The following is a 15,454-nucleotide window of genomic DNA, read 5'->3' as shown; positions in this document are numbered from 1 at the left end:
TTTTTGGTAATTGAAAGTGAAAAGCAAGAATATTAATAAAAAATTCATATGTCTAGATCACTTATAAATACTCAGACACTGAAGTGCACTGCATAAACCCATATAAATTACGTTTCACATATTTATTTTTAAACATAATTTCAGGATTGCTTCATTCCATGAATACTGAAAAAATCCTACGCTATCATTGACAGACAGGAGGCTAGAAAATTAGGCACAGATTTTATTTTTCAGTTTTATTTTATAATAAGAAACTGGACCAGTAGAACTATGTAACCGAAGCTTGAGTGCGTGCACTGTAAGGCCCCTGCAGTCCTTTACAAGTTTTCAGCGTACCGCTGTTGTGAACTGGGTTTGCACTCTGCCAGCAGAGCAGCTCTGACCCATGGAGAGCACTCCTTCAGATCAACACTGCCTCAGGCTTTACTGCTTTCTCCAAGAAGTCTTACATTTCAGGCATCAAGTTGAATTTCTTCTGGAGATGATTAACCCAAACCCATGACAGATTTTTTCCAAGATATCCAACTCCTTATGTTTATTTTATCCTGGCTCTTTTTGGATGTACTGGACACAAGTAACCTACTCATTTTACATGTTGAAGGCCTGGTGGAGAGCCATTAATTCCTTAAAATGAGAAAATATTTCAATGCAAGAGTTCTGTTGTGTGAGCTCAAACTAAATAATAAGAAACAAAGCCATAGAATTATGATTTCAAAAGATACAACCCCTTCTGCACTGCAAGTTTCTGTAACACATTTTCATTACATTTCAGGACAGATCTTACATTCTTTGAAAATGCATTATTTTGTCATTTTTGTCAGTGCTGTACGGATTAGAAACTGCTTCCCTAATGTGGCATACAAATTTAGAGCCTGGGAGATATGCAACAGTTACAGTTTACTATAAACATGGCAATTCAACTCATAGAATTGCAGCAAGCCCAGATTTCAAATGTGGTTATTAATCCTTTTGAGACAACAGATCAATAAAAGACAACTTGCTTTAGAAATGAATGTTTACAAACACTGCGGTTCCTGGGAATTGATGCCATTAATATTTCTCCATTAAAAAGAGCTGATTTCTAAAAGATGAAAACAACTAACAGAAATTTGCACAATGTCTTTTTACATGCTCATAAATAACAAACAACAGAATATTTAAAGCCCATATAAAGATGAATACTAGCATTCCAGCCTCAGTACCTTAACTGTCATGTAGATGTGATTTGTCAAGCATCAGTGACTCGAATCAATACAAATTCTATTAAATGTCACATGTAGTTCAAAAAAAAGTATTCATATTTTATAATGCAGAAAACCTAAGAAACTATGTTGATCAAGTGCAACAATATTTTAATGAACTCACAGAATTAACTAATAATGTTAAATTCCAACTTTCCAAAGTCTCACATTTGCACTTTCAATTATCACTAGTAATAATAATCTATAAGAATGTTTTGCAATAATTTTTGCTTGAGACTATAAGGAGTTTCATAATTAGAAACTATTATCAAGCCAGAAAACAGATGACTTAAGTGGATCCCTTGATATTTATCTTCAAATCATATGACATAATCACAAGCTCACTTTACTTCTTATTCTTGAAAAATAAATGTTATTTCTACTGACAATTTCAACAGAAATAAATAAATATTGGCATAATTAAAAGTCACTTGAGAAAGCATAATCTATTCATTATCAAATTTGTATTGGTGAAATCAGTGTTAACACTACTCATTACATTTTCCTTGGTCACCATGAGCATAAAATGACAGGAAATACAGTACTGCCAAGTAGAACTACAGGTTCCCAAACTACAGCAAACATATCTTGTCAACACAGCCAGGTGCATTTTTAATATAGTTAAACCTCCAGGCATAAATCATTGTTCACAATTTTGGGTGAAGGAGCATTGCACTGTTTTCACTTTGAAGTGTATGGTATAGATGTGTCACTGATGGATATGGATATGAATAAAAATAAATATTGTATATATACCAATAAATCACCTAACCTACAAAGTTAAATAGAGCACAATCTATGAAATTAAATAGAGCACAACCCGTGAAATAAAGTAAATTATATCCAAATAATACTTGGATAGTTTGAATGGATTTTCATCTGATCTTCTGCATTCTTCCAACTTGCTCAGATTGGAATTCAGCTTCCCATTCCACTGAACAAAAATTATTTGGATAACCCACCAAAATCATTGAGGAAACTGGATTAAAGAGGACCCAAAAAGACACACTGTTTGCGAAGCTTGTAGCAAAAAAAATGTGCTTGGCCTAAGGGCTCATTCTTCAGTTCTCAGCTGCTGTACTGGGACTAAGTATTCACACTGTTGGCTAGAAAAGTATCCTTCCTCTATGTATCTGAAATTACAGATCCCGTAATTACGGACCCACAGATGGCAGAGATGTTCTGTTACACGCTCAGCCAGGACTAATTGGAACTTCCCAAGAGGAGTCAAGGATAGATTTTTCCTTCAGTTCCTGATGTACTTTACCCAAAACAGTCAAGACTATTCTACATTAAATTAGCAACTGAAATAGCCTCCAGACAAAAAGTGGACAAGTAGTCATAAAGCTTCCTAAAAAATATGCTTTGATGCAAAATAGGATATTATGACAATTATCTTTGTGCCTTATAAAGTTTCCAAAATTTGGAGACCTTTGAAATGTCACCATCTAGAAACCACAAAAATATCTCCAAGAACATTCATTGAACCAGAATATTCATTAAAGAAGGCATATTTTGTTTGTCAGCTACCTGACACTAAATGAAACTCAACAACCATGAGGGAAGCATAACCTTATCTCACCAAAGAGAGCAGTGTAATATACACAGTCCCATGAAACATCCAGCAAATCATCAGGAGAACATCAAGTCAGTCTTTCATCTGTCTTCAGGTTTTTGATGAGGGTATAATTTGTTATGAGAAACAGTAAATACATATTTATACTTACATATTCCCTGGCTCACTTTACAACCTACTCAAGTCAATGTCACAAAAAAGATTCAAATATATTTTTATTTAACTAATTGTTTTAATGTATCTATACTACAATGACCACATGCATTAAATTAATTTTAAAGAAACTGAAACTGCATCTGACAGAAAGTGTTAGGATTACAAAACGCATGTTGATACTAGTAATTACACCAGAGGGTAAGGTGTTCATAATTTACTTTCCTTTCAAAATATACAAATAAAAAGCCACAAGTGCCACATTTATTGAATTATTATACCTACTTTTACTCCTGGTATATGCTTATATATTTGTGTGAGTACAGACACATGTACTGTAAATATATTGACACATACGGACACAGATATATTGACACATACAGTAATGCATTGAATTGCCTTCCCATGGTTTCTTCCTTCACATGCTTCTTGTATTTTTAAATGGTAAGCTCTTCTCTGTGAGAATAATATCTCCTCATGCCATTGGCATGGTGTTTGTATTCCAAAGAGGCTTATTTCTGACTAAATTCTGTGTTGCTGTGATTCAAATGTGAAGTAACGGTCCCTGGTGGGGATTTGTCTAACATCAGTGAGCAAAGCATGATGACGCATCCAAAATGTAATAAAAATTTATGAATAAATTTTGAATATTTATGAATAAATAACTCCAATTTTGAAAATGTATTTTCCAACAACATGTATGTCAACTTAAAATTGTGTGCATTATCCTATGGGATAAAGTTATGCACAAGTTTTCAAAATTTGTTAATACCATATTGCATATCAGTTTACCAAAACTTTTGTAGCAGGAAAATAAGAAGGAAAATTATGACAGAACAATAATCTCAGGAAAACAAGATCATCAGATATTAACATCATTTCTTTTCGCTATTTTAATATCTCTCATGCTTTAATTAGTTTTTGTCTTCTTTGTAGTCTTACACACAAAACCACAATGAAGACAAAAGACATTCATCAGACATTCATTTTAACTAGATTTCTTAAATATTCATTACCATGATGTGTTCCAGTTTGAAAATCTAAAACTGTTCTAATTGTTTCACTTCCTAGGGCATCCCCTTTCAAAAGTAGTGATTCTGGTATTTAACAGATAACACGTGTGTACTTGCTGTTTTGCTGTTGATGTTGACTTCTCTCCTCTATTTCCCAGTTTAAAGAACTAAAGAAGGAATATATAGAATGTGCTTTTAAAAATTTTATTTATTTTTTTATGAAGAAGATGGTTTGGAGTTCAAATTTTCTACCCAAGGACTCACTACGAGTCTGTGAAAGTAAAAGATCTTGAATGGAGAAAGTTTATTTCCACCACACAAACGACAGGTCTGGGTTCTATTGAATTAAAATACAATGACCACAAGATTCATGGATACAGAGCGAAAACATTCCACCTTTTTGTTACAGAAAGAACTCCAGTGACTGAACAGACTCAAAGAGATCTATTGCAGGCAAAAGAGGAAGAAATGCTTAAAAGGTAAGAGGGGAAATGGGAAACAAGAGAAGACATCTCTGATAACACAAGTCTGTGAAGTTATTATGCAGGTGCGAAGTGTTACTAATTCCATATTTAGATACTCCTAGTTCTGTCTGATGATACCTCACATTCATATAAATAAATGCTCTGTGTTGCACTCTCTAATTCACAAACTAGAATTTTCTGGACATAGCGTCTGAAGTAGCAATGCCTCTGGTAGAAGGACAAATTTCTATTCTGGTTAAGCAGAAAAGTACTGCTTGTCTTCTTGAAGGCTCAGCAGACTGGATGGGAGCAGCCACGAGTGGTGAAAAAATGTTTCTGTTTATTAGCGTGCCAGAGGAGTAAAATGGTCCTTGACATGAAAGACAATTAAGAGCACCACCACTACGCTTGCCTTTTGATATTCAATCTACCTTGGTACCTTCTCTCCATAAATTCAAAAAGTGACTTCAGTAATATTTAGAATGCATACATCGGCTTTTCAAAAAAAAGGGAAAAAAGTTTTCAGGCAGGAGCAAAAAAACTGGTGGCAGGACTACACTGACTTTAGGGTACTGAACTTGTATTCAAGTTGTATTATCTCTGACATGGTTTTGAGCATTCCTACAGCTGTTTTTATTGGACATTCGCTTTTTCACTGGCAGCCTGCCTGTCCTGTTTCTTCAGCATATGATGCATTCTGATGTATATAAGCATATGCCACAGAAACATATATGAGATACTGGGAAATGCTCAGTCAGGTGCAGTACACACAGACTTTCAAGGTAATTTCATGCCTGGATCCAAGGCAAGTAATAGTGCAAAAATATTTCCTCTTCAGAATTCACCAAGAATTGTTTCCAAACAAATTTGAGCATGGACTCATGAATGTGAGGCAAATTTAGGCTTCCATACAGCTAAGTTAATTGACTGAATTGCAATTCATGTAGACTCAGATTTATTTCACACCTGTCTCAGACATGTTCTAATTTTTATCCTCACACAGTGAATGATAATACAGTATAATCTGTAATTTTACTTTGTGAAACTGGGAATAGATCGCATAGCATACAACTATATCTTTGAAAAAGACCGAAAGATACAGGTGAGAACTTTCTGAGTACATTATTGAGTTACAAAAATAATCAAAACAATATAAAAACATCTCTAGAGTTGATTGTCTTCCTATAACAAGGGCATTTTAAATAGACTTGGCCTTATTTTAATTATACAGATACCAAGGAGTGTTTTAACATGAATTTCAACAGTAAACGAGCAACATCAGTATTTAAATATTTGTGAAATATTTATGAAAAAGAATTTAATATTTACATGCAGAATGCTCTTTCCTTGCCTTCTGTTAAATGGTGAATTCCTGGGGAATATTTATTAAAGTACTTTCCAAAAAACATGTTAAGGATTTTTAGAAGTCAATGTGTAGCTTTGGAAAAGGTAGTAATTTAATGAAGAATTTGAAGTGATATTTCATTTATGAAGTTTTATTCTAGTACTTTGTATTTTATATCCCTCTGACATATTTGACATTTTCATGATGAGGATTTAATAACAAAACAATAAATAAATAAGTTAGGCTCCATCTAGAAATTAAGCTCTAGGAGCACCTCTTGCTCTTGGCAATTAATTCAAATTGAAATGTTTCACTGCCGTGACTTGAGGATTAGATAAGTTCCTTAAACTTCTGCTTTTTTCTATTTGCGTGTATTGTTTTATATTTTGAGTAAGCCTGTTTAAAAGACATTGCAAAATATATATGCTTATATGCATAAAATGCAATACTTGTTCATACCTTCAAAGTATTCAGCATTTATAGGCTGTGTCTTCCCTGGTGGTTTCACAGAGAGATGTTTATTTTCATTGTTTTTGAACAACGCCAGGCGCACAGCTGGGTCTAGATGACAAGAACAAGTTAAAATCAAAGGTCAGACCTGGCTCACTCATTCCTTCAAGCAGTTTTTCACCTTTTAGCCACTTAATAAATGAAAATACCTTTAAAAGTAGGTTTTATATTCACAAAGGATTACACATTCTAAAATAAAGCCATATAAATACACTGAGAATCAAAGTCATTGTTTGCAATTCTAACACTGTTGATCTTTCAGCTCACTCATCTACAAATTAAACTCTAAAGCATGTATTTGCAGATAATATTTTTTAAAAATCTGGATTTTAAGCTTGAAATTAAAGCAGAAATATTGAAAAGGTACATATCAAGAAGTGTGTCTAAAAGCTTTGGGTCAGAATTATTCAGCAGTCTAAATTAAGATATTTACACCTAAAATATGTTAACAGGGGGCAGCTTATTTTTTGAGGCTATGCTTTTAGATAAAAACCTAGTCTTCCTCCATCTTCCACCCTAATTGAAATTTAAAAATTGAAATTAAAAAATACCCCAGAAGTATGCTGAAGTATGCTGAAGTATGAAATCTTGCTTGTTTCTTAACTGTTACTTTTAAAAGTTTGAAAAGAGGTAAAGATGAGCAGATAACTGTGTATAAATCTATATATGACATGTTCCTAGACTGGCAAAAAAAAATAGTTTAATTAACAAAAGCTACACATATGCAAAAACCCCACAAGTCAGGAGAAGTGATTTTCACACATTATTTACAATGTGAAAGAAGAATTTTTTGCTTGGCACAGGAGTAAAGTCAGAGTTTAAGGGAAACAGTGCATTAGAAGGAATGTGAAAATTGAGGGCACAATCCATAATAAATCAACGATAATACTAAAAAAAAAAAAAGACTGAAAAGAATGTAGAAACAAAAGCAGATAGACAATGATGAGCAAAGTATGGAAAGTTTTGTAAGTATGCCATGAAGCAAGGTAATATGATTAACAGAATGCCAAAGAAAAGATAAAAGAAATATGTTTAAAAGAACACAGTAGCCCAGATATATCCACTCCCATGAGAAAGAATGAGGCAGAAGAAGCTTGTCTACAAAGACAACAAAAAACTGTCCGAAAAGGGTAGAAATTAGTAATGAGGAGAAAAAAAAGTAATGGAACTTCATCAAGAAAGTTGAAATGGCAAGGGAAGGATCTAAATTTTCTCAAACAATGTGCATGTAGCAAAAGTGAATATATGAAACACTGCCAGAACAGACAGAGCAGGAAAACAGGCTATGGAAAGACTCAAAGAGCATTCAGACACAATACATTGAAATTACTAGTTACATCTGGTGCTTCATTTTGAGTCTGTTACATTATCTCATTAGTGTTTAGAGAGAGTTTATAAGACCATGACAATACTGCAGCAAAGTAAATATCTTTCTTATTTGTCATTTTCTTATTTCTGAATGACCAGAATATCCTGTTAAGATGGTGGGCAACTTCTTATGAATTTTAACAACAATTTGTAAATTTGTTTTTGACTAGCCCTCTACAGCTGTAGTAGACACTTCAATTACAAAGTAATGGTACGTAAAGTGATCCTAAGAGCTTTTTCCCAGAGAATGAGAAGATCAATGACAAGCCTGGAGAAGATCTCTAATGGGGTATGGCACTCTAAGAGATAATGCATTGGCAAAACACGTTAAGATATCACAGTGGTCTTGGCCAGCCCACATTGCAGCAACATGTGGTTGGCAGAATGGCCTTCATAGTGCTAACCTCTCACAAAGCAGCAAACTTTACTGCTGAAGGAATGGTGACAAGTGGGGAAGGAGTAAATTAGGTCATGCCTTCTTCACAAGGCAGAATCAGTGATACCTTACAATTTGTTATCTCAAATTGGCTAAGAGCTTCTCTCATGTGGTTGTAGGATGATTATAGCTTTCAGATTAACCCAGATGATGTCATATTTAGAGTAATTTTAACTCACTTTTACTAGCTAAATTCCGTTAAACTATCCAAGAAGCAAAAAAAATAATGATTAGCTCCATTAGTTTCAAAGGTGGATTATTAGAATTATTCTGATAATAGGATAATTTTATTCACAAACTGTATTGCCAGGTTTGTAGATTCTTTCTCTCTATATAAATGGATAAAGTAGCCTTCCAAATGAAAAAAAAAATTATCAGACTAGTGTTCATCAGCGTCGCCAATTTTTGGGGATAGTGAATCACTGTAATATTTGTGATTAAAATACCTTGAAATTGTATTACATTACACTTTAAAAGTTCTTCTTGAAATTTTAGATAATAGAAGTTAAAAAAATATTTTAAGCATAAATTATTATTGTCTGCTGTATAGTTCTAAGATATATGGCCATCCACGTCTTGCACATGGATAAAAATGGACAAATACAATTTTTTATAATTGTAATTTCTCCAACATCTAGCATACAGTGTTGACAAAAAAGACTTCTAACTTCTTCCAGGTTTATGCTGGTTACAAAAACCAGTGTCTTCAATAAAAGACCAAAGTGACAAAATTAAATAAAACTCCTAAGACAAAATGCAATTGAAAATTTCCAAAGTAATTTTGATTAATTTAAAATAATTCCTGAAGTAATATACTTTTTCCTATGTGGGTCTATCAACATTGCTCCAAAATGCTTTTAAAATATCATCTTTCCTTATCCAGACTCCCGTCCAATTCTATGAAAACACCAAGTCCAAAGTTAAACTATACTAAAAATTTTTGGTGAAGTCACTCAGAGTTATTACTCCTAAGTTAGATTTCTCAAACATTTATTTGTGCACAAAGATATGAGCAACAAAGTCTTCTGTGAACTGGGAAGAAGGGCAAATAATAGAAATTGTTCTTCTAAGAGATTTTCGTCAGAACATTTATCTTTGAATCTTTGCAAAATAACTTAAAGAATTGACATGGATTTAACACAGTGCCAGACTACTTGAATTTGTACCTACCTGGATCACCTCAACCATTGCCTACAGCTCTTCTGTTATTAAAAATGAGTCCTTTTCTTTATCTAGTCCCAAATGTAAGCAATATTACATAGATTACTTCATAATACTAGATTACTTCATAATACTAGTGCTTTTCAGTCTCTGAGTGAGCTAGGGAAATGAGCTACATATATGCTTTGATGATGAGCAATCAAATGTTTTAGATTTCACACAGAGAACTGTGAAAGAGTCCAATAGTTCAAAATCATAGAAATATCTTCCTGGATTCAGGCATAATGATTTAAATATGGCTTATCAGATGATGATCTGTGCTCTCAATCTAGAAACCAGGGAGGTAATTTAATGTACATTCCTTGGCTGCCTCCAAATATCAAAGTTAAGCTGGACAAACACAAAATATGTTATAGAAATAATACGGAAGGAGTAGTTACTGCCTGATCTGGCAGCACATTCCTAAGCTTCTTGTTAATACATGAAACTGAAAAATTAACATATTTGCCATTCATTTTTGTTGTGCAATACCTGTAATTAGGAAAACATAAAGATAATGTGACAACTTTAAAGAGATGATAAGACAAAGTTGCACACAGCAACAGAAGTTTATCTATACTGTAAATTCATTTGGAAAAAAGACCAGATTTTGTTCCATAATGGCATAGCAATTAGAATTCCAACTCATCCATGGCTGGAGTTCCCAGGAGATACTTCTATGCAGAACTGACAATCACAACAAAAGTAGCTTTTTTCCTGTTACTAAGAAAATGTAGATCAATGGTCATTCATGTAATGAGTAATAAGGAACAATAATATGCCACAAATTTTCATTCTGACTGTTAAAATGGATTATCTGTTTTGGGGTTGTGTATTTGAGGAAAGTGGGTTGAGTTTTTTACTGGTTTTTATTTAATTTTTTAATTAGTATTGAATTGCTGTCTAAAATTCTAAACTTGAATGAAAAATATTTGCTGACCTCTATGAATATCTTTATCCCTTTGTTCTGGTTCTAATGACCAAGGTCCACTTCTGCTGCTTTTTACCTTTTAAAATTTTTTTTCCTATCTATGTGGCATCAAGTATTACCATAGAATCATAGAAGCATTAAGGTTGGAAAAGACCTCCAAGATCATTAAGTACAACTTTTGATGAAACACCAATGTGCCAACTAAAGCACAGCACTAAATGCCATATCCAGTAAATTCATGAACGCTTCCAGCGTTCCAGACTCCACCATCTCCCTAGGCAGCCTGTTCCAATGTTTAACTAAACTTTCAGTGAAAAATATTCTTCCTGATGTCCAACCCAAACCTGCCTTGGCACTGCTTGTGGTGATTTCCTCCTGTTCTGATGCTGGTTGCCTGAGAGAAGAGACCAATCCCGACCTGACCACAGCCTCCTCTCAGGCAGTTGTACAGAGCAATAAGGTCTCCCCTAAGGTTCCTCTCCTCCAGGCTAAACATTCCCAGTTCCTTCAGCTGCCCCTCACAGGACTTGTGCTTCAGACCCTTCCCCAGCCCTGTTGCCCTTCTCTGGGCATTCTCCAGCACCTCCATGTCTTTCTTGCAGTGAAGGGCCCAGAACCAGACACAGGACTCGAGGTGTGGCCTCGCCAGTGCCAAGTACAGGGACACAATCCCTGCCCAGCTCCTGCTGGCCATGCTATTGCTGATCCAGGCCAGGATGCCATTGGCTTTCTCAGCCATGTGGGCACACGCTGGCCCATGTTCAGCTGCTGTCAACGGGCATCTCCAGGTCCTTTTCCTTTGGGCTGCTCTCCAGTCATTGCTTCCTAAACCTGCAGCACTGCCTGGGGTTGTTGTGATCCAAGTGCAGGACCCAGCACTTCACTTTGTAGAACCTCATGCAATTGGCCTTGGCCCATTAATCCAGCATGTCCAGATCCCTCTGCAGAGACTTTCTGCCCTCCAGCAGAAAAACTTAGTGTCATCTAAGCAAATTTACTGAGGCTGCCTTTGATTCTGCACACCCACCCCCACCCATGTTCATCAATTAAGAGATTGAAGAAGACCAGCCCCAGTGCTGAGCTCTGGGGAACCCCACCATCGACCAGCTGCCAAGTGGATGGAGCATCATTCACTACTTCTCTGTGGGCCTGGCCATCCAGACAGTTTTTAAGACATCAAAGAGTGCACCTGTCCAAGCCAGCTTCTCCAGGAGTATGCTGTGGAAGTATCAAAGGCTTTACTGAAGTCCAGGTAGACAACATCCACAACCTTTTCCTCACCCAGCAGGTGAGTCATCTGGTCATAAAATGAGATCAAGCTGGCCAAAGCAGGACCTGCTTTTTCTAAACCTATGCTGGCTGGGCCTGATCCACTGATAAGAAAACTTTTTTGGAGAGGAAAACATTAAGCAAGAAGTAATACACCAGTGTAGGAGAGACAATCTTAGAAGAGACAATCTTAGAAGCAAAAGAAGTTAACTGAGAGGCTAATATAAAATCCATAGGATGAGGGAAATTCCAAGTTAAGCAAGAAATTTGGTACAATTGTGCCAAGACATCTTTAGGAAGCTAAGATTGTTATGAGTCACAGCCACTTAAGCACCATGAGGTGCAATAATGTCTGCTGTATTTAGATTTTGAATTAGAATTTCTATAGAATATTATGCACCCAGGTTAACAGAAACATTTCTGACATGATGCCAGTTTTACTTGGCTTCAAATTTCTGGTTTCTTGCCTACACGTTTTGTATTATCTTAATGTATGGTAAAAATAGTTGAAGCAGACCCAGCATACACTTCGTATCAGTAAAATGCAGGCCACAATTTTCTTCAGCTATATAAACAAGCATACATAACAGTAGTGGATTAGGGCACACAGGCCTTAAGGCCATTAGTTGGTGGGACTGGTCTGCTGCAATATAAACCTTGCCTGAATCACTCCCTATCATAAGGCTATGCTACTTTAAGCTCACTCTTCCTTGCAATACAATACAAATTCACTGCACTTGCTCATATTTTCCATACTTTTTTCTTTACTGTGAAGATATGTGGCCAGACATATGAGGTAAGACACTTCTCAGTTACTTTTACATATCTACAGTTTAACTTTGTACTTCAGCAATTCAGTCTAGCTTTTGAGTCTAGGCAATGGAGAACTATAACTGCTTTTACAGTAAGACTCAAGTAGCCTGTTTTTGAATTATGTTCTCAGAGGAATTTTTTTTCCATAAAACAATGCAGATGACTAACTCAGATGTGGACTTCTATAATTAGCAAATGGATGCCATCACTGTTGCACTAGTAGAAGACAAATGTTTTATTTGGAAAATAAAAAGGAATAAATTCCCAGAACCTGAATATAGTAAGGATCAAAGATGTTCAGGGCTGTCCAGTCCAGGTTCCAACCCAGCAGATGTCTTGAAAGTATTAAAAAGCAACTGTGTAACTCTCTGAATGCAAGCATTTGTGAATCTCAGCTCTAAGATAAAGGACTTTGACAGTATATGGAACCAGAAAACAGTCTGACAGCTAGTTTGTTCCAAGAGGATCCATCAATACCTTATTATTACCTGCAAGTAATGAGATCTTTACACAGAATGATCTACAGCATAGAAAAGATGTTTGGGATTACACTGCAATCTCAACATAAAAGCTACGGATTTAATGTTAAGAGCTTATAATTTATTTACATCTAGAATCTTTGCATTTTCTCAAAGCTTGATTTAATTCCAAGTCAGATGTGTAAGTAGGTATAACAGTGAAAATTGCTTCTTTATACATTATAATTCCCACTTCTAAGTGGCTGCTGGTTACTTACTTTCTAGTGGGTATGAATGTTTATCACAAACAAAATTATTTTCTTGCAGTTAGCATACTTCAGCTACTTTCAATTAGAAAGCTAAAAAAGAAATGGTTGTAATTACAGCACTGAGGACCTGGAAATCCAAAAGAAAGAACAGAAATAATATTGCTAAAATGAAATCTTACAACTTTCCATATGTATATCACTAAGACAAATGAACGTCATTTCAGTGGAGATGAAGGCAATAGGATGGTAACTTGTATGGGAACATTAAAAGACAATGTTGACATTTACTCTTTCAGATTAATTTTAATCTGCTTTTGAATATTAGAAGGAATCAAATCTCTCTTGTAATTCCTGCTTCAGTAGGGTTAAACTCTAAGCAATTCCCTCAGTGTGAACTGCCTCTCCCCAGTTATACTGAAATTGTATAATGCTCAAAAGTTCCTCTCTTCCACCAGACCCTCAAAAAGACCCTGATTTACTCCTCTTTCAGAAGATGTACCTGATGGAAAACATAATTATGTATGTGAAGATTCTTTTCACATGGAGAATATTTGATCAGGATAATTTTGTTTTTTAGTATAAGATCAGAGCTTTAAGATCAATTAAAAATAAAAATACTGTTTTGATTGATGATTTCCATTATCAATTTCCATTAATAATTTCCTTAGAGACCAAGGAAGGACTGTCTGTCAGTATGTTGTATGAAAAAGAATAGTCAGCTTGATAACCTTTTTACTGAAAAGGGATGGAGTGAAATATTTTCAATCACATTTTTTGGTACTTTAAACTATGCTTTCTGTTCATCTGAAAAAAACCCTGTGATTTTAATGACTGACAGAGAAACCCATACAGGCAAATTATATACACAGGTTATTTTTGTGCTTGATGTAACAGTCAGAAAGACAAAAAAATTTTCTATGAGGCAGTGTCAAGAGGAGAAAATTTGAAACTATAAAAACATTGGGCAAAAGGTTTTTCAATTTTTTTTAGACTAGCAATGTACTTTGAGAATATTCCAAGCACTACATTAAAAAGCTCAACACCCATACATCATGTTGAATAATCTGAACAAAATGAACATAAACATACCCATGAAATCCATTAGAACTACAACAAAAATAGGACAGCAAATTTGATATGCTCAATCAGACATCTCTGACTGGATTAATTACTAACATAAGACAGACAGCATATGGAGAAAAGAAGATATAACCTAATAAGTTTTATTCATTGAAAAATTATAGAGAGGCCCAAAAATGGAATATATATAAAAAAAAACTCAGCTGCACACCTGACACTTATTGCTTTTTTTTTTTTTTAATAAGGTAAGATGGTAGGGCACCATGGAAAGCTATGAAGATTTCAATATATTAATTTTTATTCATATACTCCCATTTCCACAAAGCATGATTTGTGGATTACACGTCTTTTTATCACCTATCCCTTTTATTATTTTTTAAACTATAGATAATTTTTATCCTATTTAGTCTTAGTCATTGTTATGATATTTGAAGCAGAAAAAAAATTACAGAAAAAATGTTGCCTAGATATATCTCTAGGCTGTTTTTTCCCTTCAAAGAGCAAAATATCTTTCAATATTTTCAACACTTAATACAGAAAAGTTTTGCAAAGTTATGCAGAAGTGTTAGGTCCTATTGTCAACAAGAATCTTAAATGTTCAAATGTTTCTTGTACTATCAGTATTTGACTAATATGTTTATTAATATATTTCAGTAATGTTTCTTTTAGCATATCATATTAACAACCTCTAAGAAAGGTTCATTGACATTAGAAGTATCTGAGAAGAACCAGAACACAATTGGATGAGAAGCTGTATAAGTTTTATCTATTTCCACAGTAAATACATAATTAAAAAAATTTAATTATGTACTTTCAAATATATCAAACTGCTGTTTGCATAAATAGTTCTTGCGTAAGTCAAAATTTTTAACCTAAGATTTTCTCAAGAAGAAAATACAAGAAACACAAAATGCAGAAAAACAAATTCCACATCTAGAAGACGAGATACATGAACGGGAAGAAATATAATTTCTGCTTACCATAGCTGTCAAATATTCAACTTCAAAATCCAGTAGAATAGTTTTTAAAATCTAAATATGTTGATTTAAACTGAATTTTTTTTACTGAATCACACTCCACCTTATTCAAATTAATGTTTAATGTTGTACCAGCAAAGTTTTTAAAAGAGAAGTACTATTTTAAGAATGTAAAAATTACATCAATATAACCATTAATTTAACTGTTGACTTACCTAAACTTTTATTACTGTATTTTTTAGGTTTCATTTTATGGGCCCTCTTCAGCATTAGCTGTGCAGTAGAAATATCCTTAAAACCCCTAAGGGAAGAAAATAACTTACTAAATATTTCACTTGTATTATGTTACAC

The 15,454-nt window shown here is 34.3% G+C and overlaps 1 protein-coding gene across 11 annotated transcripts in view; it reads right to left on the bottom strand.

Annotated features, from left to right (window-relative positions):
• Positions 1-15,454, bottom strand: part of LRRIQ1 (leucine rich repeats and IQ motif containing 1) — a 111,048-nt gene that overhangs the window by 40,302 nt on the left and 55,292 nt on the right. For 8 of the 11 annotated variants that reach the window (XM_064419642.1, XM_064419641.1, XM_064419640.1 and 5 more), the window contains exons 22-23: positions 15,319-15,404; positions 6,252-6,353 (exon numbers count right to left, since the gene is read on the bottom strand). In XM_064419642.1, coding sequence (XP_064275712.1) covers positions 6,252-6,353; positions 15,319-15,404 — 188 coding nt within the window. Of the gene's footprint in view, positions 1-263; positions 625-6,248; positions 6,354-13,055; positions 13,174-15,318; positions 15,405-15,454 lie in introns of those variants that run through there. The other 3 variants (XM_064419649.1, XR_010362159.1, XM_064419643.1) reach the window with 3 other exon arrangements.

The sequence above is a fragment of the Passer domesticus genome, chromosome 5 (genome assembly GCF_036417665.1).
Source record: "Passer domesticus isolate bPasDom1 chromosome 5, bPasDom1.hap1, whole genome shotgun sequence".
Taxonomy (NCBI): Eukaryota; Metazoa; Chordata; class Aves; order Passeriformes; family Passeridae; genus Passer; species Passer domesticus.
This window is presented reverse-complemented; position numbering and strand designations above follow the sequence as displayed.